This window comes from Acinonyx jubatus, chromosome B1, assembly GCF_027475565.1.
Source record: "Acinonyx jubatus isolate Ajub_Pintada_27869175 chromosome B1, VMU_Ajub_asm_v1.0, whole genome shotgun sequence".
Lineage (NCBI taxonomy): Eukaryota > Metazoa > Chordata > Mammalia > Carnivora > Felidae > Acinonyx > Acinonyx jubatus.
In genome coordinates, this window is record NC_069382.1 from 116,894,620 (window position 1) to 116,922,584 (window position 27,965).

The 27,965-nt window shown below is 36.2% G+C and overlaps 1 protein-coding gene across 3 annotated transcripts; it reads left to right on the plus strand.

The window, feature by feature from the left end:
* The first annotated feature begins 406 nt into the window (after positions 1 to 406).
* UBE2D3 (ubiquitin conjugating enzyme E2 D3) lies at positions 407 to 27,965 on the plus strand. Of its 3 annotated transcripts, XM_027061629.2 has the most exons (8): positions 407 to 546; positions 14,712 to 14,775; positions 14,863 to 14,894; positions 21,260 to 21,337; positions 22,504 to 22,609; positions 24,389 to 24,482; positions 24,902 to 24,951; positions 26,486 to 27,965. In XM_027061629.2, the coding sequence occupies exons 1-7, from the start codon at positions 523 to 525 to the stop codon at positions 24,948 to 24,950; spliced, it is 447 nt and encodes a 148-aa protein (XP_026917430.1). In that variant the 5' UTR covers positions 407 to 522; the 3' UTR covers position 24,951; positions 26,486 to 27,965. The 3 variants fall into 3 exon arrangements, with proteins under 3 accessions (XP_026917430.1, XP_026917438.1, XP_053073070.1); XM_027061637.2 differs by lacking the exon at positions 24,902 to 24,951; XM_053217095.1 differs by lacking the exons at positions 21,260 to 21,337; positions 22,504 to 22,609; positions 24,389 to 24,482; positions 24,902 to 24,951; positions 26,486 to 27,965 and adding an exon at positions 15,379 to 17,170.

Consider the following 27,965-nt stretch of genomic DNA (forward strand, 5'->3'; position numbering starts at 1 on the left):
AGAAACCGAAAGAAGTCCGGAGTCTCCTGTTTCCCCCTCCCCCCTAGCCTTTCTTTGCCCTAGTGACGCCGGCATAGCGCCGACTAGGCCCCGGCTCCTCCTCTGCTGGGCTCCGGACCCTGCCCCGCACCCACCCCTTTCTCCTACGCCTCTTCCTCTCCCACCCGGGTCTCTTCCTATCGAGAGGCCGGGAAGTCAAACTTGTAGCCGCCCCTCCGCTCCTCCCGTCACCTTCGCCTCCTCTTCGGGCCGAAGCACGGCATAGAGGCTGTTGGTGGCTTTGCCACGCCACCCCACCCACCCCGGATCGCGACCGTTTTAAGGGACCTGGATTCATCAGGGTCTCTTCGGGGCCTGTGCGAGTGCTGATCTGCTCCGTTTTTGCAAAAGGCGCCTGTGTCTGGCAGAGCCGGTGTGAGACGAAGAGACCCATCTTTCCCTGCCGCCCGGATAATCAAGAGTTTTGGCCGGACCTTTGAGCACACACCGGGAGAGTGAGGAGCCAGACGAAAAGCACAGACGATGGCGCTGAAACGGATTAATAAGGTAACCCTTGGGGCTAAAGGGAATGGGGTCGTAGGAGGAAAGGAAGGTTCAGTACCAGAGGAAAGCGTGGGGGTGGGGAGGAAGTATAATTATGAAAACGTCCCTCTTTGGGTCACTTCTCTTGGGGGAAGGGAAACGCAGATCTACTTTAAAGAAGTGAATGTTCAAGCTAAAGAACAACACTTGTGGCGAGTGAGGTGTTATCTTGTGTATGTTTCAGTGGAATCGGTGCAAATTAGGGGTGGGGGAGAGTGATTTCAGGCGCCTCGGTTCTGCTTCTAAAAGAAGAGTTAGTCTTGTTTGAGGTCAGAATTGCCGAGAGACGCTCCAGCAGATGTCATGGCGCTTCCTATTCTCGGTGCTTAAAAACTTCAATTGTAAGATCAAGGATCTTGGGCTTTCTACGGGAAGAATCATTGGAAACTCAGGGGAGAAGAACGTGTAAATCTGGCGGGCCCCGAACTTCATTGGGGGTCGGTGTAGAAGTCTCTTAGTGGCTGAAAAGTAGTGAATGAGCTTAGTCAAACTTAATCGACTGGGGGCAGGTTGGTTACACATGAGTAAGTGGGGTTGAGAGGAGATGGGCTGACACAATGTTACCGCTTCCCATGTTTTGTAGTTGAGGCTTCTCACCCGAAGCTATTTATCTGAGGGACACTGGCAACTGATGTAAAAGGCTTCTGGAAGCTCTCTTCTTTTTGGCTGGGGGGGGGGGGGGGGGGAGGGGGGCGGACGAGGGGTGTGATGGCAGTAAGGGAAGGCTAGGTGTACCTAGTTTTGCCTCGGCTCTGTTAATAACACTTTCGGGGAACAATGTTTAGCCACCTAAAATGTGGTTTGATACTAAACTATCCTTGGAAATTGGGGTGAAAAAAGGATTTTTCGATGCTTGGGGGGTGAGCGGAACCTCCACCTCCGGAGGTTTAGTCTCATTTTCTTGCTCTAACTTCTATCCCGCATTTTAAGATGGCGGCTGCTTTAACTGATTCAGGCTCTTTCCGGCATCTTCTTTCCTAATAATATAAAATGATATTCTTTGTTAAATGTTAACTTTTACATCAGATTGTACATAGCTCTTAAGACGTCCTGCTCAAGACTTTATCTATATTCAAACTCTCAGACTGTATTTCCCTTTTTTGTAACTTGTGTATGTGTGGTGTGTTTGGTTCTTGCACAATCGAGAAGGGTGGAGTATTTACAGCTAACTTGAAAAAAATGTCATGGAATAAATTCAGCCTTATTAAAACTAGGAGACAGAGGAGGTTGTGGGTTAGAAACTTTGGTTTTGATGGGTTACTTTTTTTAAAGGGGTTCTGCATGGAAGGAATGACAAGGACTTGGCTTTACTAAGTAGACCTGATGCTGCCTAATTTTGATTTATTCAATACGTATGACTTTGGAGTTTATTTGACAACACTGATATTATGAAAGATGAAGGTTCAGATCTTCATGGAATGTATCGAGGCTGAAGTTTTGAATTTTGATTTAGTCCATCATTGCATTGTCATTGTGTGTTTATGTGAAATATAAACTTAAATCTCTGTGATTTTGAGAGGATGGAAGAGGAGAGGAAAAATTTTGTAAGAGTTAAGATTTAAAGCAAAAAGGATTAAGCATCTCTTTGACCACTTTGAAGGCCAGCAATACATTGGAAAAGCATAGTTAATACAAAGAATATAACATTAAATACGAATCAAAACCTTTTATCTGTGAGAATTAGTTCAGGCTACTAAGATGTGGAATAGTTTCAAACCCATAGCTTTTTATGCATGTGGAACTTCAAAGGAAGGTCTCATTGATTTTTTTTCTTTTACAGGTGATACCCAGCTGCTGTGACACCACTTTAATTATTTAAAAGCCCTAGAGAGGCAATATAATGGTTAAGAATTTGAACTTTGGAGCAGAAATGCTCCAGTTAGAATTCTAGGACTGGGCAAGTTATTTGTATGCCTCTATAAAATGAGTATTTGTTACGTATGAACAATAGTTGAGTGCCTAGTATATTCTAGATGCTAGGACTGCAGTAGTGAGCAAAACAGATTTAGGGTCCTAGATTTTATTTGTTTATTCATTTATTTTAGGATTAAAGAGGTTAGTGTGTGGCTTGGAACAGGCATATGGCATTCAGATTATTACTGCTATTTTAATATCACTTTTTAATTTTCAAAATCTTCTTAAAGAACTTTCGTAGTTTAGTACTCTTCATTAACATCAGATTGTCTTCTGTTGTAAATATTTTGAAGATGTGCGTAATATATTAACTAGACATAATAGTTTCCAAATTGGAAAAAACAATATTTATGTAGGACTGTTGATTCAATGTACAGAAAGTTTTTGAAAGGCATGTGGCTTGGTATTTAGCTGTTACTGTCAGAATCACATGGTGAAACTTCAAAAAAAAAAAAAAAATCCCAGATCCAAAGAGTATTAGTGATAGTTATGGGGGATGGTTTTATTAATTTCTGTTCTAGAAATACAGGGTCAAGTAGGCATCGCTATTAGTATGGTATTTCTTGTGTTACGCACTTTTTTCTTTTTTTATTTTTTAATTTATTGTTTGGAGCCCCCAAATTCCAAATACTAAGATACTTACATTCTTTGTTGATGCTTTATTGAAATGCTTATTGTTGGATTATTTTTGGCCAGTATTCATTTGATAAAGCTTTTGGATTTGTTTTTTTCTAAAGCTTACGTTAAAATATATTGTGTTTCTTAGACCAGGCAGCTTTTTCAAACAATCTTACTTGTTTTTTGCTGTATTATTTATTTAATAAGCTGTAGTATGGTTTTACAAGGCTATTTATTAAACAACAAAAATGAAAAATGGGAACTCCCAAGTTGATTAGTGGTGTTTGAGGACCATAGGCAATTATACTACTCCCATTAAACCAGGTAACTACAGTGCTTGTATTTTGGGGAAGTTTAAAAAGAACTTCACATAAAATATAATGTGAGCCAAGCCTAGAAGAGTAACTCGTGTTTTGAGGGTTTGCAATGTGTCAGAATTGTTTGAAACCCTTGTATTAACTCACTTAATATTACAACTCAAGGAAGTAGGTACAGTTAAATTATTATCCCCATTTGGAGATTAGAAACCTGAAGCACAGAAAGGTTAAAAAACAAAACAAAAACCTACCCTTCGTCTCTGATAGCAGAATTGGGATTGGAACCTGGACAGTCTGGCTCCATTCTGTGTCTTAACTGTTATGTCATCCTTTATGCTTTTAGTATTCAAAAAGGTTTTCTTTTGCATCATTCTGCTGCTAGTAATAGCGAGGACTTAGCATTTACTGTGTACCAAACTATTTCCAAGCCCTTTATGGAAATCAGCTTATTTAATTCTCACAACAATTCTGTGAGATGCTCTTTATCATTCCGTTTTATACATGAGGAAACCAACACAGAGGTTACTTGCTACACAGCTAGTGACTGAGGTTCAGATCAGTCTACCTCAAGAGCTTAAGCTCTTGAACTCCATAGTGTACTGCTGTTCTGAACCATTTGTTTCTATTTTATCAGGTGAATGAATGTCATTTTAGTTTTACTACCTGCAATAAGCTGCTGCTCTCCTCTCCCACTTCACTTTTAAATAATGGGAACTTCACTTTATTCTTAGATCATAGTTAATTTGTGAATTAAGATCTTCACTAACATAAGTTTTGAAAGCGGGAGTGAATGTTCTTTTTGGTTGGTCTCTTAAAGGACTGGGAGTTGCCATGTTCCAACTAATTGCTAGGGGTATCTTAAAATAGCTTGTCTCCAAAGAGCCTATAGGCTGGATACACAGTTTTGCAGGTGTTTCTTTAGGATCCTCAAGGCTTTTCTGTAGCCAACTAAATTTGTGGGACAGTTGTGTGACTCATGGATACTGATCATGGTGACCTTGGTGTTTATTTTATGAAGAGGCACTTACCTTGACACTGTTTTCATCATCCCGCTCTTTTGCAGTGTTAATTCTAGTTTTTGTTATTCCTACGACTATAAACTTGAATACTCTTATTAGCACTGGGGGAGAAGCTACTTACAATATATCTGTTACTAGATTATATGTGAATTTAACTCATGGATTCCGTGCACCTTGTTAATCCAAGATACAGTAAATTCTTGCAATTTTTCCAAATACTTTTACTGTAATGATCCCTTTCTAGTAAAGAAAACAGTAGGTTCTTAATGCTGACATAAAAATGTTTTCAGATTAAGATTTCAAATCTTAGGTTGGCTTTTGCATTCAATAATATACGTTCTTGTTCGTGGGTTTTGACATGAGTTGCATTTATATATCGGGAAATTGAGCAGAGTTCTTAATATGGTGTATAGGATCTTGCCAGATATACGGAATCATTTCATTTTCTCTGGGAACAGGCATGATTTTGAAATGTCCCTTAGGTGATTCTGAAGCCTCCCTCTGGTGAAGATCCACAAACATCGGGGTAATCATTTAACCAGTACTTAACTGAGGGAAGTTTTACTCCATTTGGCACAGTAGTTTAGTCCCAGGAGATAGAAAATGAGGAAGCCTTGTCATTACCCATGAGAGTCTCTGCTTTGAGTGGAAGAAACAAGCATATAAACACATGAATAGGGGTTTGTCACCTTGTACAACTTAACTTCCAAGAATCTAAGTCAAGTATGGGAAACACTTATTTAAAAGAAATTAAGGGGAGTGCCTGATCTTTATAAGTTGAGTTCTGAGTCTTGATTTTGGCTCAGGTCATGGTCTCAAGGTTTGTGGGATTGAGCCCCACATTGGGTTCCACACTCAGAGCGTGGAGCCTGCTTGGGATTCTGTCTCTCCCTCACTCTTTCTCTGTCACAATAAATTTTTAAAAAGGGGGGTGAAGTCTTTGGTTTTATATCAGATTTACCAATTACTGTTTTTTACCTTTTTTGAGAGAGATGCAGGGGTGGGGCAGAGAGAGGGAGACACAGGATCTGAAACAGGGCTCTGAGTTGACAGCAGAGAACCCAGTGTGGGGTTTGAACTCTAGAAACGCAAGATCATGACCTGAGCCACAGTCGGGTGCTTAACTGACTTAGCCATCCAGGTGCCCCAGATTTACTTATTATTAAAGATAGTTTATTTAGGGGAGCCTGGGTGGCTCAGTCGGTTGAGCGTTCGACTTCAGCTCAGGTCACGATCTCGCGGTCCTGAGTTTGAGCCCCGTGTCGGGCTCTGGGCTGACGGCTCAGAGCCTGGAGCCTGCTTCCAATTCTGTGTCTCCCTCTCTGCCCCTCCCCCGTTCATGCTCTGTCTCTCTCTGTCTCAAAAATAAATAAATGTTAAAAAAAAATTACAAAAAAAAGATTATTTAAATAATTTGCTTATGCTATATTTTGCCGTTTTATGGTGGGTTTTATAACTATACCTAATTCTGTCAAACCAGTAGTATTTTGAAATCAGCAAGATTAAGTGAGTTTCGTTACTTTACTGAAAAATTTTATGTTGTTGATTGGGTTTTACTACCAACGGCATTATCTTATTTGAAATTGAACAGTGTAATTAAGAATGAATGCATTTAGTGAATATCTTTTTAGCTAAGTTATCTGGCTAGATAAGATTCTCAAAACTATCCTCTGCCTTGTTATGTGTGAAAGGGAAAAATTCGATGAAGTGTTTTATACTTTACCTAAACATCGGATTTTTATCTGCAACAATACTTTCAGTATAATCTTGTATCATTGATATTGACAACTTTTCATAGCTAGATTTGTCTTATTTGGCCTTGTAGGTTTCGGTTGTGAATCACTACTCGGTTACTTGTTCGTTTTTAGGATGGAGTACTTGTTCACATTCATCCTAGTCTTGTTATCATTTCAAAGCTAATGTATAATTGGATGTTTTCAACCACAGGACTGCTGTTAATTTTTGTTTTTTCTTATCTATGAAATGCCTTGTGTGTTTTATGTATCAAAGCTGAGAACCTAAATTTGGCTTTCTGTTTTGCCCATTTAGATAATGCCTACAAAAGAACAGCTTTGAATAATTTTAAGTGATTTAAATGGTGATCTAAAGAAAGAAAATTGTAGCATTATTCAAGACATTCTTTATATCTTGAGTAATGAGCAAGCACACTGTCTCACCTGTAATTACAGCTAAACAGGAAGTTACTATATTGTCAGTGATGTAATGAGACATGGTTTGTAGCACCTACCTCTTAATTCTTAAAGTAAAAGAAACTTTTAGGATTTCACATAAATTGTAAATTCCAAACTAAAATGATTTTAAAGTGACTGTTTCTTTTCATTCTTTAAGTCTGCAGTTCTATGCAAGTGTTCAGATCCTAAAATATTTTTGCCAGGTTTCCTTCTTTTGAAATAACTTCTGGTAAGCATACATTTCTGAAATGTTTGCTGTTTTCTTCCTTACTATTTGTGTCTACACACAGTATATAGAAATTTCACAATGTTAAAGTTAGTAAGAAAATTTTTGTTTACTTCATAGTAAACCTGATCTTTATAAGAACAATTAGAGCAGTTCTCATCGAGCAATAATTACATAGCATTTTGTCCTATCACTCGTCTGAATATGTACCTTTATATTTTGTTAGGTTGTAAAGGCTTGGTGAGGGTGAGTTCTCTCAAAATTTCTTTAAAGGCACTCTTTCCACTTCATGGCCTCATCTCATCCAGACCCCAAAGCAGTATTTTATGTTGCTGCTCAGTATAGGTTTTAAGAGGCAAGAGATGTCTTTATAGTGCTGGTTCACGTAGTTCTACAAATCTGGTCTCTAAGTCAAAAGTTTTGAAACAAGTGGACTCTTGAGTAAAATACAAGAAATTGCCTGTCAGTAATGGCATGAACCTTTTAAGTTTTCCCAAAAGTTATGATAGGAATTGTATCTATACTGCTATCGTTATGACCTTTGGGTGATAATGTGCATGATGGATAGTGGAGTATGGGATAACAAATGATTGTGAACATGGTGATGATAATTACTCAGGGATGGGACCCATGAACTTGGCATTACCACAGTAATTTCATAAATGCTGACTTTGGTTATGTTGATCTAATGTGTAAGTAGTGGTTGTCATTAGTTCAGCAGGATGCTTAAACGATTATTACTAGAGGCATTAAATCTTACTGGACACTCATTGATATGGCTGCTCTGTAGTTTCATTATTCATAAATAGTTCTTGTATTTCCAACTTATGAATTCTTTAATGGCAGAGACCATTTCTTGTACTTCCCATCATCTCTTTAGGCCTTTGCATTTAATGCCTTGGCTTTTTCTTCATAGTCTGGTTAGTCATTTCACCTCTAAAATGAGTAAGATGTAGATACAGTAGAGAAGCAAAAAGCAAATATTTAGCAGTATGTTTAGACTTTTAGGTCTTTTCATGTTTTACTTCTAATAGTCAACTTTCAAAGAGATCCTGTGTGCTATAATGATCAAAGCAAAGATCTAAAGATAAGCTGGGCTTTCTTGTAGGAGCCCCACAAAAGGAATGGTCATACTTCTTAATGTTTAATCATGTACCTACAATTGAGAACTCACTGCCTTAAGCTGTACCTTTTGGCTGCCTTTTGGAGAGATTTGCTTGACTCCTTATCCTATGGGTCTGTTTAGGCTCTTTTTTTTTTTTTTTTTTTAACATTTATTTATTTATTTTTGAGAGAGTAAGTAAGGAAGGGATAGAGAGAGGGGGCCAGAGGATTCAAAGTGGGCTTTGTGCTGACAGCAGCAAGCCCAACGTGGGGCTCAAGCTCACAAACCGCGAGATCATGACCTGAGCCAAAGCAGACACTCAATCGATTGAGCTACCCAGGTGCCCAGTTTAGGCTTTTAAATGGAATAGAGAAGCATATTTCTAAGTGAGAAAAGGCCTGGATTTTCATACTAGCTAAGTATGCGGGAAGGTTTCAGGGGAAGCAGTTCAGAGGAAGATGATCAAAAAAAAAATTTCCTCCAGAAGAACATACCATGACAAAAAAATATTTAAATTTGGTGAGGAGGTTTGTTTGTTTTATGTCCTTGTATGCCCTTGATCCATTTTAGTGTCCCTTCAGTGTGAGTGGAGCCTTTAAGCAGCTCCTAGTATGTGCCAGTCTCCCCTGACAACTTCTTTTCTATTTTAGTGGTTTAATAGTTGGCTGTGGGGGGCCTGGGTGGCTCACTCGGTTAAGCATCTAACTCTTGATTTGGGGTTAGGTCATGATCTCATGGTTCGTGAGTTTGAGCCCCATGTTGGGCTCTGTGCTGGCAGTGCAGAGCCTGCTTGGAATTCTGTCTCCCTCCCTCTCTGCCCCTACCCCATTCACTCTTTCTCAAAATAAATAAACATTAAAAAAAAAAATTTAGTAAAAAATAGTTGGGCAAGAGCCCACCTTAGTAATGCTATTCTTGGGGAAAGGGATGGTCATCATATGAAGACTTCCCAGGTGCTATATGTGAGCTGTTCTCTGGTCCTTTCCACGTTCCTCTCTACTAGGGAGCAAAGAGCTAACCATTTCAGTACTTAGTATGATTTTACCAAAGACAAAATTACTTTTGGAAATTCATTGAGTAAGTGCTTCATTGAAAATTGATCTCAGTCCAGTAAATAGAGTTTCCTCTTGCAGTGGAATGGATAATTGTTTTCTCAGTTGGCTTTAATTTAAAGGCCATGTAACTTAAAAAATAGGTAACACTAGATTCACACTGAGTGTAGTAGTAAGATGCAAACTAACTGAATGATTATGGAGAAACTGATCCTATGAAAACCTCAGTTTTCCATATCCTGTTCAATCTAGGGCATTTATTCCTTAAGTACAGTGGAGAGTTGGTTTAGTGCAATTGAAATTTTTTTCTTCAGTATGCCAAATGCCGTATCAAATTTTTTTAAATGCATCTTTGATGTAAGGACACCCTTTTTAAAAAGCAGCCATTTTGAAATCTGTTTCTAGATCTCTAATTTTCAAGTGTCTAGTAGATACACTACTTTTGTTTTCCTACACATCCTAAAGCTTAGTATATCCTACACTTGCATGCAGTCTTTCCTCTGATGTAAAATAGAAATCAGGCCTATTTTCGTAAGATTTTTGTAAGGGTAAAATGCTTGGTATTTAAGATTTTTTTTTTCTTTTTTTTTTTTAATCCTCCATGACTTAGTTCATGTTCTACTCTCACCTGAATTACTGCTAATGCTTCTTAATGTAGTTACTGCTTCTCTGTCCTTGTATTAGGGATTCCTACAATACGGAGATGAGTCTGTGATACCCACAGATTAAATTTTTGTATGGGTATATGGGGGATAGAAACTCTAATAGTTAATTTTAGAAGTGCTTGTCACAAATAGTGTTAAAAGCCAGTGTTCTGGGGGTGCCTGGGTCTGGGTGGCCCAGTTGGTTGAGGGCCCCACTCCGGATTTTGGCTCAAGTCATGATCCCAGGGTCGTGGGATTGAGCCCCATGTTGGGCTACGCACTGAGTGTGGTGCCTGCTTAAGATTTTCTCACTCTCTCCCTCCCTCCCTCTCTTTCTCTCTCTCTCTCTCTCTCTGAAAGAAAAAAATTTTTAAAAGCCAATGTTCTGAATGATACCTATAGAAATACACATGGATACAAGTCTATATATATAGTTAAAATTTGAAGCCCTGCAAAACAATGCTATATATTCTTAAGAGATACATATCTAGTAGTGTATAAAAATGGGGAGAAGTAGTGGAAACCAAATTTCAAATAACCTTCTGAGGGGCAAGTGGAATTGGGGAGTACGTGAGGGAGCTTCAGGTATATCTGTAGCATTTTTTTAAAATTATTTTGATAGAGAATCGAATCCCAAGCTCTTACTATCAGCACAGAGTCCGATGTGGGGCTCAAACTCCTGAACCTTGAGATCATGACCTGAGCCAAGACCAAGAGTTGGGCATTTAATTGACTGAACCACCCAGGTGCTCCTATAGCTTTTTTTTTTTTTTTTTTAAGTTCATTTTGTGGGGTCAGGGAGAGACAATCCCAAGCAGGTTCTGTGATGTTCAGTGTGCAGCCCGGTGCGGAGCTCAATCCCACAAACCATGAGAACCTGAGCCAGTTAAGAGTCAGATGCTTAACCAGCTGATTCATACAGGCACCTCTCTGCAGCATTTTATTTTTAATATGAAGGAAATATAGTAAAAATGTTCAGCTTTACTTGTCAGCCTGGGTACACAGATTCAGGGGTACTTTTAGGATATGACCTAGTAATTTTAAAAATTGAAAGTTTTTTCTAGTGTACTATTGTCTGTACATTTTTTTAAAAACACCCCAAATTTGATTTGCCTTATTCCTGCTTAAAAATTTCTGTGGTTCCCATTGCCTTTGGGATGGTCTTTGATATATTCAAAGCTACTGAAAGATCAAGCCATGGTTAACCTTGCTGGTCACATGTGCTACCTTCTTACCTTTACTCTTTTGTGTTTCTGGTTGGTATACCAGAATTACAAGCAAATTTTTGTAGACTGTTCTTTCATACCCTTGACTTTGAATAAGGTTCTCTGCTTGGAATGCTTATCCCTCCATCAGGACTCAGCTCAGTTGTCACTGTTTTTAAACCCAGGCAAGGTTAGTGGTTACCTTTTCAGGATTCACAGAGCATTTAAATGTCTTTATTTTAAGCACTTAAAGTTGTTGAAATGTAGTTTTTTGTTTCTGCATTGTGCCTACTTTATATTAACTCAGTCTATTAGGGAAAGGATTCAGGTTTTATCTCGGTATATTCAGACCTAACATGCTTGACACTAAATATGCACTTTTCCTATATGTGAATAAATGATGGTGAAACTTTAGCTAATAGCAAATACTACTTTTCATTTTAGAAATGGATTTAAATTAACTTCTAGTTTCTGTGATGAGATTAAAAGTTGCTAGACAGAATACATGATTTCTCCCTGCTCCCTCTAGCTTGATTTTGAGACTGTTTGATTTAGATTTATTACATGTTTTTCAAAAAACAAGACTTGAGCATTACATTGTGCTTTAGTGGGATAAGCTCTATATAAATGGCCGTGGTTCCCAGGAACTTTCTGCTTAGAATGGGTCTCTCCTCACTCTTGGCGTTTTTTCTCCCTTGGATTTGTGAGAAGGAAACTGGAGCAGTTAACAATCAAAGGAAATAACTATAGGAACCAGAGCAAGCTACAACCTCAGGGACTGAAATTGCATATCTTTATGCCAAGTCAGCTCTTATTATCTCTTTTGCCCAATGTGGTCTCTTTTTCTCTGGATTCACCATGTAATTTCAAGGCACATGCCTGCCAATAGCTCTAGGTCACATCCTTACAGTTAGAGAAGGAAGAAGTCTTCCCAGCTTCAATATGAAAAACCAGGCAGAGATGGATGGACCTGATTAGGTCAGGTCCTGGCTTGGCTTAGCCCTTTGAGCTAATCACTGAGGCTAAAGAAACAAAATTCTATGATTAGCCCTGAGTAATGGGTGGTTATCAGCCACCATTAACCAAACACTACAATCACATGTTTTGGAGTAAGGGAAAAACATTTCCATGAAAGCAGGGTAAGATAGATAGTTTATTGAGTAGATAAAAGGTCTTACACATTAAGAGCATCTGAGGTGACTTCTTACTGTGCTTTCTCATAATTTTTCTTGCTGAGATTTTCTTATGTATTCTCATTTGCTTATGCTATGGGCATAATAATGTCATGAGAATTACTTGTTATCTTAGAGATGAACGCTGGTACATGATTTGAAAGACCTGTTTTGATCCCTAAAATAACTCAGGTTGGTTTTTTTTTTCAATGTTGTATTTAAAGTAGATTTTAGTATGTAAGATAATTGGCCTAATTTTAGATCTTTGATTATTACTTCAGAGACATCTTGGTCATGGAGAACTTAGAAAATAAGACACTCAGAAATTATCTGAGTAATAAGAGCCTGAAATTTTGGGAGGGAAGAGCTGAAATTAGACCTTCACTCTAAAGTTAGAATAATAATGCCAGTATTATAAGGGCTTAATTTATAAATATTATGCATAAAAACTTGTTTCCTCTGTAAGAAATATGTTCTTTAACATTAAATAGGGTGTTGGTATATTCTAGGTCAACTTTATAGATTCCTGAAATTTATAATGAAGTTGTTTCAAGGTCACTTAGAGCAGCCATCGTTTAGATTGGTTTTATTTAAAAATAACTGCTTTTTTTTCTGGCATATAAACAAATCTGTATTCAAAACATGTTTATTAAGGACATAATTTGGGCTAGATCAATGTAAGAAACGAGATAAATCTTTTATGGAAAAGGAGGGGGGGATGGTTTAGAACAGGTAAGTTTTTAACCTTAAAATAGACCCCTTTTTTTGAACCCTTGTGTTCCTTAAGGAAAGAGAATTAAACTGTATAAATTAGCTTTTGGTTTTTTGTATTTTTTGGTGGGCCAGCTACACAGAACTTGTTACATAAGCTTTGGAACATGGGAGCATTCTCTGGTCGTGTCAGTTTGACTAGACTACTTGATTTTTACCAACAATGAAGTTTTTAATGCTTTGAGATGGTGTTAAAGTAGATTCCCATCATAACAAAAGTGGCTGGTTATGGGATGTAAATAATTGCCATATGAAACCTAATCTGGCCTATGAAAAAGTCATTTGTTTAATAATGGTTAGTCAATTAATTCAAGTATGTTTCTATTTTTACTCAAAAATTGGTAGTTTTGGGCACCAGGGTAGCTCAGTCGGTTAAGTGTCAGACTCTTGATCTCAGCTCAGGTCTTGATCTCAGGGTTGTGAGTTCAAGCCCATGTTGGGCTCCCCCCTGGACATCAAGCCTGAAAAAACAAAACAAAAAATAACTTCAAATACTTGATTCAGAATCATTTGATAATTTGTAACAGTGTTTGTTTTTGTTTTTAAGTTAAAACCATACATAGTTTTGTTCTGTTTTCTTAAGTTATTTACTTAGAGGGGGGAATATCCCAGGCAGACTCTGTGCTTACAGCGCAGAGCTGACATGGGCCTCAAACCCCCACAAGCCATGAGATCATGATCTGAGTTGAAATCAAGAATAGAAGGCTTAACCAAATGGGCCACCCAGGTGCCCCCATACATAGTTTCTTTTAACCAGTTGTTTAAATCTCTGTTCAGAGTTTCTGTAATTCCTACTGATCAGGATCCATGGTGGTTGGGATGAATTTTCTCCCATTCTTAAATATATTGAACATAAGAAGGTATATTTATTTAGGCAAGCATAAAGGTCTGATCTGATCTTCCGTTATCCTAAGTTTTGTATCCTGGGATTTCTGGCTGTTTTGATAACCTGAAAAACAGATGTGTGAGTTTGAGAAGCAAGTTGGCAGTGTATCAGAGCAATCTCCAGCTCCCAGTTTTACTGAGGTATAATTGATTTGTGACATTTTTAGTTTTAGAGCTACAACATCATGGTTTATGAATTTTGTGAAACAATTACCACAAGGACAATTCTTCTGCATTGTGGGGTTTTGTTCTGTTTTTAAATGGAGTGAATCTAGATTGATCACTGTGCAACAGTTGGTTGTTTTCTGAAATGTATTTGGACCATGTGAAAGAGGCAGATATTTGCTCTGGATCGAGCCCCACACATACTCTCTTTCTCTAAAATAAAATTTAAAATTAAAAAAGAAACAACTTTATTTTCTGACTAAATTATCCATATTTGTTACATATAAGTCCTGGAAAGGCTAAGTACATATTTATAAATATAAGGTCTGATGGAATTTTGGAAACTGCATGTTTTACTAAGAGCAAATTTCAGTTTCTTCCAGGGTAATAAACACAGTTGAGTTGCAGCAATAAGACCAAATCAAAAAGGATACCTACCTACCTAGCCCCATTAGAGATTTTTCAAGTGGAAATGAGGTCTGTGGATAGTGTGGTTCAGATACAACAGAGGATTTAGGATAGTAGAAATAAGGGCTTCTGAGATATCCTGAAAGTTAAGCAAACAACATGAATGTTAAGAACTGTCTCAGTTCTTAAGCTGTGAAAGTATCTGATACAACTTTTCTGGTTTGGATGGCTTTTGTTGATGTAACAAGAATTTTTGTTTCTGTGCGTATTATGTTCCACGATCTGGACTATGGTTAACTTCATGTTTTCTTTTACTAGAATGTATTAATGTGAACTATGATTGTGTGTCCCTTAAAGAATGGGGTGAAGATAAACCATTGACTCTGTTTGTTTGTTGTTATGGTTATATGACCCATCATTTTCTGTTTTGGTGTAGGAACTTAGTGATTTGGCCCGTGACCCTCCAGCACAATGTTCTGCAGGTCCAGTTGGGGATGACAGTAAGTAACTCTGAAGTTGATTTGAATGGCTAATTTCAAAAAAGCTTGTACATTTTTAGATAACAGTTTTGTTTTGTTTTTCCCTAGTGTTTCATTGGCAAGCCACAATTATGGGACCTGTAAGTATTAAGAATTAAAAATTGTTGCTTTTAATTAAAAATTCAACATTGACCTAGTTATATTTAACTTAGTCTCATATTTATTTTATTAACCTTGTAATGCCGTTTTGGAACTGCCGTAGTTGTACAGCTTTTGAAAGCCCTAAAAATTTAATGAATTAGTCATTTGTTTACATATATTATATGTGTCTGTCCCTGTATTCGGGTTCTAGAGTCTAGCATCTCTATGACCTATCAAATATTTTTTCACTTTATCCTAGTTTTCTTTTGTAGTAATGTAAAGCATTGTTGCAGAGCTTCCTGTTATTTATAGACCATTTAATTTATTAGCTCTACCATGGACCTAATTCCTCTTGCTGCCAAAAATCTAAGTTTTTATTGTATTTGATGTTTGTATAGAACTTTAGATTTTTACAAAATTTGAATATTTTTAGGTAGAAAGTGATATTTTGAATACAGCAAAATTCCTTTCTATCCTGGGTAGATAAGAAACTGTATATGCTGGATAATTGAATATTCAGAATTATGGATACCATCTAAGAATTTCACAGAATTAGAGCGCAGTAAAACAACCTGGGGTAAGACTGTATCTTGCACAATACTTAATATTTTTTTTGACTTGGAAGACACTTTAGGATTTCTATTCTATGTATGTCTTAATCTGCTTTCTTCCCCCCCTTTTTGGTGGTTTAATCTCAACATAAATGTCAATAATGTACTTGGTGAGATAACGGTCAATAAATAGGTATTATTCTAAAAGGAGAAATGCTCTTGGAAAAGTTAGCCAGTTGATGGGTTGGATTAATAAGTTTTTATTCTGTAGTTCTGATTTTGATAACTTTAATCTTTTTTTTTCCATCTCCCTGTGGTCCCCCACTGTATGCCAGCCATTAAGGATAGACATAATACTTCTCATTCTTTAGGGAACTTAAAACCTGGGAGAGACCAGCAATTAAAACAAGTGTATAAGATAGGAAATTTTATGGGAAATCATAGCAGGGATGATTGAGTTAGAGTAATTGTGAAATGTTACGACCTAAAGGTAGGGAGACTGTGAGTTAAGTTAAACTTGGTGGTGTTGGTAGAGGGGGGGATATTTATCTTAATAATCTGAAACATATCTGTATTATCCTAATAGGGAAAAAAAATTAACAGTCAGAATTGTTCACTTCCTGTTATCTCAAGGACTATTCTTACTACTGTAAATTTTATTTTGCTTTAAAAATACTTTGTAACAAAATTGTGGTTTATTTATTTTAAGTGAACATAGTTAACTAGTCTGGCTTTTACCCAGTTTGGTCCACAAAACAGTTTAGAAGTTAACAGTCTTCATACTAAAACCCTGACGAGGCCCTCATTCCATAGCAGTAGCGACTGGGGATGGAGTTTAGCAGCTACCTCCCTTTTTTTATATGGGGTTTGTGTCTCACACTCCTGTCCACTTCATTTTGCCTCCCTAGATTCTGTAGGCACATGGATTTGCTGTTTCTAGAATTTTGTCATTATAGATCACCAATTCTTAAAGCAGAGTGTTCAGTAAAATGCCTTACCATTTCTACCAAGTAAAAGTTCATCTTTGATCCAGGGGTGCTTTAAGATGGTCTCATTATAAAAATTAGTTGTCAGTATTAATAAAGCACTAAAAAGTTGGTAATCTCAAGACTTAATTGGATGGTGTGCATGATAGAAACCAGCTCTTTGACACCAGTGTGACATTTTTCTGCTGGACTCTGAGACTTCACTGTTTATTGAACTTTTGTTTCCAAAAGGTGAGGAATATACTTAGAGTAAATCAGAGTGAAGCATAAGTGAGTAGTTTATGCCAGTAATTCTTTAGAGAATAAGAGAAAATTGCTTATCCTGACCTTTTTTTGTAGCTGCTTACTTATTTGCTTTTATTTTCAGAAAACTTTGTTAATTGTATCAATGACAGTTTTCTGCTTTTAAAAACAAATACTTGATTTTCAGAACTATTTAAATATTCCCTAATGAACAAAATTTGCAGAAACTGTATTTTAGGAAACACCGGTTTTGGGTGTCAACTTGGAAATAGTTAGCAATTATCTTTACCATAGCGTCAACAATGAAACAACTCATGTTCTTATTTTGGCTTTTGATTGCATCCTTGTGATACAACATCACAGTTTGATTAGATAAATAATTGCTTTGTTTTGTTATTATGCCTAGCTGTGTGACATGCAGAAAAATGAGCTAAAACATTGGGACATTGGTAGTATAGCAATCCATGTATTTGCAGATTTGCTGAAAGAATAAATGGTAACAAAATTGCTATGGAGTACTTCTTAGGTCAGTAAAGTGATTGGCAGTGCCACATAACTAAAGGTTCCTGACTAAGGAATGGAGCATCTAATTTAAGTTTTGATGCAGAGTAACTATTCAGTTTTAGTGTATTACAGTCTGGGAATATTCTTGATCATTAAATTTATGAGGCAAAATGCTTTCTAATAACCATTTGAACTGGCTTATTCTTTCTTAAGGTAAGATACTTTGGAAGCACAAATACTAATAAAAATTAAACCTTTGAAAGAAATGACAGAGCATTGCTGGTTATGTGGTTCTTAAACTTTGGTGGTGGCTGGGTTTTTTGTACTATATTGAGGACAATGCCCATTAACAATTGGAAAAGTTAGGAGAAATTAACTCCTTACTTATTTCTGGTATTTATATACTTGATTACTAATTGGAAATGGAGCTGGGAGAAAGATAATTTTGAAATTATTTGGAGAACCACACTAACTTCCACCTAATCTATGATACAGCCAAGGGAGAAAGTACCAAATTTGAATAATACAACGTCATCTTTGGCAGCTTGAGCAGAATCAACTACAAAACCCATCTGAAGTCAAATAATTGGTTCATAGGTATTGTCTTATTGGTCCATAAAGGTTATTTTTCAACTTATTTTAAGTGTATTATGTCAGTTTCTGCAAAGGTTAATGATACATGAAAACTCTTCCCTTCATGACCTTTTAAAAGGAGCTTTGTAGTCCAGAGGAAGAGTAGAGAAAGTGGAAAATATAAGTAAGCTATAAATATGTTGGATAATAGTAAATGTACAGAAAGTACAGAAGAAAGGCAACAAGCGGATTGAACTAAAGGAAAGGCTGTATTATCTTTTTAAGGACATTTAAGCTTAAGATGGATTCTATAGTGTAGATAGGATCCTAGAGATAAAGATACAGATGCAGATAAGAATATTTCAAGTAGGAATGCCTGGGTGGCTCAGTCTGTTAAGTATCTGACTCTTGATTTTTGGCTTATGTCATGATCCCAGGGTCGTGGGATCAAGCTTTGTGTCAGGCTAACGCTGTGTGTAGAGCCTGCTTAACATTCTCTCTCCTTCTGCCCCTCTCACCCCTACCCACTCGCACATGCTGTCTCTCTAATAAAAAAAAATTTTTTTTTCAAAAAATATTTCAAGGAAGAGAAAGAAATAACAGAAAAAGGAGATGTGAAACATTTTATGTGCAGTAAAGAGCACATTTAGGAGAATAGGTAGAAGATGAGACCAGCTATATTAGTGGGAATGAGTTCATAAAGCACTTTATGTGCTTTATCTCAAAATCTGTGCTGGATTTCAAGCAGGGGTGCAACTTGTTGTGTCTTAAGACAACTTCAGAATTAGGGTGAGGGATAAATTAGAAGAAAAAGCCAGAGTGAAGACAGGAATACCAGTAGTAAACCATTACCATAATGTAGAAAAAAGATGTGAGATCTGGAACGAAGGTAGTGGTGGCAATGGACCTAAAGGAGAAGCAGCTAGTTGAAGAGAATTTAAGGATCTTTAAGATTGATAACTGCTTTGATCACTGATGGTTTGTGGTTTGAGTTTTGGACACAAGACATCCAAGAATAAACATTCATGAGCATTTGAATATATATAGAGAGAGAGATAGAGAAGGACTCCAGAGTTACCAGAATAAGTGCGGATCAGGAGATAGAAGCAGAAGATGGATCTTTGGGAATACCAACACTTTATGATTGCCCTAGGGGAGGAATACAGACACTGAGAGGAGCCACTTGAACTAATTGGAGTAAATCCAAGGTGTAGAAGGTTTATAAAGAGATCAAGTATAAATTCTGGATTTGGGTCAGTTTATAATCCAAAATATTCCTGTTTTAATTTCTTTTCTGTTTTTCTATTTATAGTAACTTTGATATAGATCCTCAATCTTTAGATAGCATAGTTTGGTTGGGTTACCCCTGGATCTTAAGATTTTACCAGTTTTTCCTTTTTGAGTTGATGGAGTTGTAGTGTTAAATTGTAACATTGAAATATTTTCATCCCATAAGTTTTTTTTTTTTAACAAGTGAAGTGAAATTTGGTTTTGCTTAAATCTTATGATTAGGTTGCCTTTATTCAGAAGCAGTGAGATTACAGCACTTGTGATTGTATGAAAATTTAGAATTTCTCTCTTTTTTTTTTTTTTTTTAATTTATTTTGAGAGAGAGTGAGAACATGAACAGGGGAGGGGCAGAGAAAGAAGAAAAGAGAATCCCAAGCAGGTTCCACACTTTCAGCCCAGTGCAGGGCTCAATTCACAAACTGAGATCGTGACCTGAGCCAAGATCAAGAGTCAGATGCTTAACCGACTGAGCCACTCAGGTGCTCCTAGAATTCTACTGTTTAGGATTACCGTAAATTGTTAACTGTACACTGTACAAACATTTTCAGTATTAGTCTTATAAAAGTGTATGCCATTTGAAGCATCTACTCCCAGTTGATGTAACTGTTAAAGATCCATTAATCTGGTAAATTCAGATCGTATTCTGGTACCTTGCTTTGATTTTTGTCTATACTTCACAATGCTGCTTTGCAGTTGTAGTTTTTCAAATTAAAATTTTGTAAACAATAAAAAGAAAGGACTTGGGCATTATGAAAGGATTCAAACTGTAGTTTTTTTAATTTTACTAGTTGTATGTTTCTTTGAACTTCATTTATCATCAGTAAGTTGACATTTTTCCTTCAACTCGCAGATATATCCCATTCATTTTTCATAATACCTGCAACATTTCATTATATGTCTCTTTACCATACTGTTAGCCCATCAAGATAAGAAATTGTTCTCAGTGTCCCTTCTACATACCTGATCTATAGAAGGGAGTTAAATTAATTCAGCTATTGTTTATTTTACAGCGGGCTGGGGATTAAATGAACACTATAAAAGTGACAGATCTGGAAAAGTTTTTATTTGCCTGATATCCAGAATGAGCATAGTAAAAGGCTTATATTAGCACTATGTACATACTCTTCTAATGGAGAGAAATAGATGTTGGTAATAACTCACTATAAACTTTGAAATACATCTTCAGGTCGGCTCTTAGCATATCTAGAAGCAGTTTTATATTTTCCTTAACTTTTACCTTAAAGTTTTTTACTAAGTCACTGTCTTTTGTCCTCACTTTCTGTTCCATTGTTGATAGTCTTCATAAGACCTGGGGTTTCAATCTTGGTTCTATCCTATACCATTCACCTAAGTTATTTCTTCAAGTCCCTTTATATTTGTCCATAAAATGGGAACAATGATATCTTTTTCCTGATATTGGTTAAATTAAATGTAAAATTCTAGCAAGTAGTGTTTCCCAAAAATTACTTCATACTAACATTGTCTAAGAGGTATTTACTAAGAGTCCTTCGTACTCAAATTATAATCAAAACGAGGGAGGAAGAGTGATGCGATAGCTTGAAATTTTGTTTTCTTTTGAAGTGGAAGAACAAATATTCTACATTGTTTTCCAAATATTGTAATGCTGTGTGTTGGTTTGCTGTGGGGTTTTTAGTATGCTTTTGAAGAAAAACTTCCTTGGTTTTAAATGAGGATTTTTGAGGGGTTATGGCTGGCTCAGTCAGAAGAGCACGTGACTCTTAATCTCAGGGTTGTGAATTCAGCATTTTGCTTTGCCAGTAGCCAGAGTGGTGTGTTGAAGTACAAAGCCTTCTGTGTTGTATATATGGTTTTCATTAGAAGAAATAAATATAAGACCTTATTTTCAAATTCATGTTTGATGTGTAATACTTTTATAGACCTTATTGCTAAGTATACTTTTCCTTTGTGAAAGTTGGGATCTAGAACACTTAGTTTTTGGGTAATTTTTTGGTTCTTTGGTGACCTACGTAAAATGGGATCTAAGTAAATAAGGGTTCATTGTTCTATAGTAAATTTTGATTGTGTATTTTCTAGTAATATGAACTAAATTGTGGAATAGTTTAGATTCTATTGCAGTGTAAACAGTGGGTAATTTGGGTCCATATTAAATGCTTATTTAGAAAATAGAAATGTTACCTGGATTATTTAGCAGTAATATTTTAAATATCAGAGTTAAGCAAATTTTTCTTTTCACAGAATGACAGCCCATATCAAGGTGGTGTATTCTTTTTGACAATTCATTTTCCTACAGACTACCCCTTCAAACCACCTAAGGCAAGTATTTATCCCCAAAATCCATTAGTATACATCAGTGTTTTATTTCAAAGGAATAGAGTATTCTTAGAAATTAAGATTCAGTGTAATTCAAGATAATTGGCATGTATATGTAGGGAGTAAGAATAATTTAGGTTAAATACATATTGAGGCTAAGCTAAATATATAATACAGAATGCTCTTAATCTTTAGTTAGAGGAGCAGCTAGACCTGGATTTGAACTTTTGTAAATGGAGATAAGGATTTATCCAATGTTGCAAAGCTCTGATACATTATGTGGAAGTGTTTTTCCCCCCCTTTATTGTGCTCATACAGGTTTGGATTATTAACCTCTGTAAAGTAGTAGACTTCAGGTATTCAGCTTTGTATTCATTTGCATATGTTGCTGCAGCCTAGGCTATGTTTGTTAGGGCTTAGACAGGCTATATCTTTTAGGGGTTTGGGTTTGCATATATAACAATAAATCTATCAAAGCTTATAGTTGCTTAATGCACGAAGGTGACTGGTTTACAGTTATTAAAAGCATTTGATCCTTGTCTTTTCAGAGCAATTAACATAAATCCAATCTATATGAATACCTGTAGAAAATAGCAGAACGTTGGCACTTCAGCCATCTTTGCAGTCATGTTATGGGTGTAGTATGACAGTTACTTCAGATGAAACACTTGTGATATTTAAAATTATTTTATGTACTATGGAAACGCACACTAAAACACATACTTTTTGTAACTTGATACCTTAAATGAGTTGGTCTACAAATTTGGTGTACATTCTGAAGTTCCTTTATTTATTAATGAATGTTAATTAGCCTTCACAATGTTCTTCTTGATACTCATGACATGGTAGAGCGAAAGTTAACCTTCAGAATATCCCATCATATCATTGATAGTAAAATTTTTGCCCCAAAGAGTACATTTTATTTTAATGAAAGAGAAGGATCCCCTGAAAGATCTTGATCAGAATATCAGATGAGTTTCTGTAATTTTTAGTCCTACTGTGTATGTAAAGTAGGTTTTAGCCATTTGATTGTGTGTATGTGTGTGTGTGTGAGAGAGAGAGGACAGTATTTTAAGCCTTGCTAAAAATGAAAGTCTTTTATTTCAGATTAGGATGCTTATTTTTACTTGGGGAAAAGATACCTAAAAAATTTTTTTAATTTATTTTAGGTTGCATTTACAACCAGAATTTATCATCCAAATATTAACAGTAATGGCAGCATTTGTCTCGATATTCTAAGATCACAGTGGTCTCCTGCTTTAACTATTTCTAAAGGTAAAATACTTTCAGAGAAAGTCTTGAGCTGCTCAGATTCATAGTCTTGGAAAGGTCTCTAGATCAATTCTGGTCTTCTAATTTCAGTTGGGATCTATTATATGACATCTCTAATAGGTTGTCCAGTCTCCACAAGAATATCCCAGATGGAGATGGAGTTCCTCCATCTTTCTCCATTTTGAATGACTGTGGTGGTTTTTATGTCACTTCTCCCCCACAAATGAAATCACCTACCACGGAGTGACTACTCAATGGGAAGGAAGTGTACCCTGTAGTAACCTTTGGGTATTGGTGTTGGCTTAGCATACCTTAAGGTATAAAAAATGAGGTTTTTAATGTTGCTAATTAAGACAGTGTTTCAGATAGGATTGTGCAGTGAATTTGTATCTACTAAAAAGGTAGTGTAGCATCTCCCAGACTTTTATTTGACTAAAATCACTGTTTTGGAGAAGAAAGAAAATCCCTTATAACACTTTGCAGTGTCTGCCACATAATAGGCATACAAAATGAATTAGATACATGCTCTGTAATGCTTGGTATCATCCAAGTTCATGAATTGAACAGGTCAGAGTAAGAACTAAAGTTGTGAAGGCTCGTTTAGTAATAGAGATAGAGAGGTGCCTGCATGGCTGGCTTAGTCTGTGGAGCATGACTCTTGATCTTGGAGTTGTGAGTTCAAGCCCCATGTTGAGTGTAGGGATTGCTTAAAAATAAAATCTTCAGGGGCTCCTGGATGGCTCAGTCGGTTAAGTGTCCACAACTCTTGATCTCAGCTCAGTTCTCAATCTCAGGGTTGTAATTTCAAGCCCCACGTTGGGCTCTCCGCTGGACGTGAAGCCTACTTAAAAATATATGTGTATGTACATATATGTATATAATAAAATCTTTTATTAAAAAAGTAATGGAGATCTCAGCATTTATTTAATCAGTACTCTTAGTTTATAAATTCAAGGAGACAAAACACAATGGAGCAGTTGGGAGTTTATGTGAAACTCCCCCAAGGGCAGGGAAGAGAATGGATTTCTTTTTTTTTATTCTTTTTATTTTCTTTAATGTCTGTTTATTTTTGAGAGAGACAGAGAGGGAGGGGGAGATACAGAATCTGAAGCAGGCTCCAGGCTCTGAGCACTCAGCATAGAGCCCAATGTGGGTCTCGAACTCAACAAACCATGAGATCATGATCTGAACCGAAGTTGGAGGCTAAATCAACTGAGCCACCCAGGTGCCCCCTTTCTTTTAATATATATATATTTATTTAATAAGTAAACTCTACCTCCATCATGGGGCTTGAACTCCACAAACCCAAGATCATGGGTCTCATGCTCCTCTGACTGAGCTAGCTAGACACCCTGAGAATGGATTTTTTTGTTATGCCCAACCGCTGAAAATAATACTGCACGAATGTTCCCCACATTATTCTTTATAGATTTCCCCCCTCAAAGTACCAAGAACTCCACAGCTTATTACTAATGCCACTTAACTTTAAACTTTATGAAAAGGATAATAAACTACTACCGCATTGTTTGAGTATCTTGGAACTCCTGAGTTTGGCACTATTTTCATAGCTAGTCAGTACTAGATGCCAACAAAGTTCTATTTTTGACATTCCTTATTGTCTCCTGTGAAGCAAAATGTCTGTAAAGCTGTGTCTCATTGACCTTAAGATACAAACTAATAAAAAATCTTTTGAGGATTGGGTGTTTTTTTTTTTTAATACATGTTTCTAAATACATTTTTACCTAAATTTCCAATGCTAGGTAACACTTTTTTTTCTTGCAGTTCTTTTATCCATTTGTTCACTGCTATGTGATCCAAACCCAGATGACCCCCTAGTGCCAGAGATTGCACGGATCTATAAAACAGACAGAGATAAGTAAGTATATAGTAGAAAAGTGAGTTTATTTTTTTAATGAGTTAGGCTTACACTCTGCTGTAAGTTGTGGCAATGCCAAGAAGACTTGATGATTATTGCTGGTAAGATAATAATTAAAATGTGCAGAAAGCTAGTTTTTGAAATGTGAGTTTTTTTTAATAGGTTTTAGTTTATGTGACAATGAATAGCCCCCTCTAAAAAGTTTTAATTTCCCAACATGTTCAGTGCTTTGTCACTTACTAAGTTTTTGGAAAGAAAGATTTTTCTTTGTCCCAATTACATTTTTGAAACAAATAACTGGTACTATTATAAAAACGTGGTCTAAATTCCTCAGATATTTGAATTACCTTTATGTACTACTTCACCATTATAACTTTGTTGTATGTTATGATTAATGCTAAGTATACTTGTTCAATTAGGTACAATAGGTTAGCAAGAGAGTGGACAGAGAAATACGCTATGTTGTAGGGTAAGAGGATCTGCACTCTATGGTGCGCTTATTCATGGTACTGCCAGCACTTGAGTGCTGCATGCTTAAAGGCACTGTCTTAACTAACCGAAGGTAACAGATGTGACAGTTTTCTGAAAACTGTACATTTAACTGCTTGATCTCTGTTTAGCGTGAAAGTATACCCAATAGTCATTACTGCTTGAGAGTATTTGCATGGCAAAGCAGTTATATATAGCACTAGTAAGAAATGAAAGTTTAAATAGTATCTTTTTCAAACTACCATGGTATTTAAATTTTAAAGTTGGTATATTTTAACCTTTATTACCAGTACTTTATGGAATGTGGTGATTTAATTAAGATTTGGCCAAGAGATCATAATATAAGGGGAAAACACTTTTAATAAAGCCTCCAAGCATCTAAACTAAATGTTCATTACTGACAAGCATGCATTAATATCAGCTATACTTTGTGGCTCCCTGTATGCTAAATGAAACCTTTGTTTTAAAGTGCTGGCTTTTTGAGAGGGTGTCCTTAAATGAGGTAACCATGAATGGTAGAAAGAACTTCTATATGCTGAAGTTTAGAAAAGTGGTTGAACCATGTTTAGTTCTTGGTTTGAAATGAAGCTAGTTAATATTGCATAAAGTTCAAACTGGAAATAGAAACCTGAAAGTTCTCCTATATATACCCTTTGATGTTATATTCATTTCTTAAGGCTATCACTGTATTTTTTGTTGGTAAGTAATTTATGGCATGGATGTAATACAGGAAGAAATTGATAGCATTTATCAATATGAATGATAATCCTCAGTAATAAATAACCTTGCTCGTGTGTGTTATCTGTTGATCTTTTTAAACAAAGATGCCCCCGAGTTGTACTACTAGAGATTCTCATTAAGTGTCAAGTGGGACTTGTTAGCTCCAGTCACACTTTCTAAAAGTAACACATACATGTTCCAATTAACACATACACGCCACTCACACCCACCTCTCTTGAAAAGTCCTTTCTTCAAAACCTCCTTCCCCAATGTCTAATCTTCTCCCTGTGCTTTAAATCTCAAATGTAATTTCTGGTATTACCAATTTCTCAAAGTCTAGGATTCAGATAAAATTGTTTGGTTCCAACTTTGATGGAAATTTCTGTAGACTGTGTGCCGTTCTGACATAAGTCCATGATCTGTAAAATAATTTTTTTAATGTTCCGTTAGTCGAAGTGAATACTAATTATAGGATTTTCTAATAGAACATTTAACTCAGTGGTAGGGAAGAGAAAAGGTCTTTGATTATTTTTTTTCTTAGCGTCCCCAATCTCAATACCACCTTATTGTGTTTATGAAAATATTTTCAGTCTATTGGAACATTCTAGTGGAAGCATAAGATTTCCATTTCCCACATTGCTTTGAGTACCAATGCTATTTCTCCCTTGTTGGCTTAATTCTAATCATAGCCATAAGAGATAACTCCATGATGAGTTTGGAGGTAAAATAGAAATCTTTCCTTTCAAATATTAAGAATTCTTTAACTTTTTAAGTAACATCTTCTTTATTTGCAGGTACAACAGAATATCTCGGGAATGGACTCAGAAGTATGCCATGTGATGCTACCTTAAAGTCAGAATAACCTGCATTATAGCTGGAATAAACTTTAAATTACTGTTCCTTTTTTGATTTTCTTATCCGGCTGCTCCCCTTTCAGACCTCATCTTTTTTAATTTTATTTTTTGTTTACCTCCCTCCATTCATTCACATGCTCATCTGAGAAGACTTAAGTTCTTCCAGCTTTGGACAATAACTGCTTTTAGAAACTGTAAAGTAGTTACAAGAGAACAGTTGCCCAAGATTCTGAATTTTTTTAAAAATGGAGCATGTGTATTATGTGGCCAATGTCTTCACTTTAACTTGGTTATGAGACTAAAACCATTCCTCACTGCTCTAACATGCTGAAGAAATCATCTGAGGGGGAGGGAGATGGATGCTCAGTTGTCACATCAAAGGAAGCAGCATTATTCTAGCATCCAGTCTTTTTTAAGCCTTCCACTGTTAGAGATTTGAGGTTACATGATATACTTTATGCTCATAACTGATGTGGCTGGAGAATTGGTATTGAATTTATAGCATCAGCAGAACAGAAAATGTGATGTATTTTATGCATGTCAATAAAGGAATGACCTGTTCTTGTTCTACAGAGAATGGAAATTGGAAGTCAAACACCCTTTGTATTCCAAAATAGGGTCTCAAACATTTTGTAATTCTCATTTAAATTGTTAGGAGGCTTGGAGCTATTAGTTAATCTATCTTCCAATACACTGTTTAATATAGCACTGAATAAATGATGCAAGTTGTCAATGGATGAGTGATCAACTAATAGCTCTGCTAGTAATTGATTTATTTTTCTTCAATAAAGTTGCATAAACCAATGAGTTAGCTGCCTGAATTAATCAGTATGGGAAACAATCTTTTGTAAATGCAAAGCTGTTTTTGTATATACTGTTGGGATTTGCTTCATTGTTTGACATCAAATAATGATGTAAAGTTCAAAAGAGTGAATATTTTGCCATGTTCAGTTAAAAGTGCACAGTCTGTTACAGGTTGACACATTGATTGACCTGATTTATGCAGAATTAATAAGCTATTCGGATAGTGTAGCTTTAGTATGCTGCACATGATACTGGCAGCCCTGGAGTTCATAGATGGACTTGGGACCCAGCAGTTTTGAAACGTGTATATGGAGTTTAAGAAATTTATTTTCCAGGTGCAACCCCCATCTAACTAAATTTTTTCTTCACCTTGTACACTTGACAGCTGAAAACACCATAACATGGGAGTAATAATGGGTCAAAATTTACAAAATAAAGTACTGTTCTGGTGTGGGAGTTGTCATGAGGCTGTGTTGAAGTGACTTAACTATGTGGGATATTGACTATCCATTGAAATGGATTTGTTCAGCCATTTACATTAATGAGCATTTAAATGCAACAGATATCATTTCAGGTGACTTAACATGAATGAATAAAAGTCAATGCTATTGGATTA

Coding starts and splice junctions, on each gene's coding strand:
- UBE2D3 (XM_027061629.2), top strand. CDS start 523: ATGGCGCTGAAACGGATTAATAAG. Junction 14,895..21,259: donor AAGCCACAATTATGGGACCT/GTAAGTATTAAG, acceptor TTCTTTTCACAG/AATGACAGCCCATATCAAGG. Junction 21,338..22,503: donor ACCCCTTCAAACCACCTAAG/GCAAGTATTTAT, acceptor AATTTATTTTAG/GTTGCATTTACAACCAGAAT.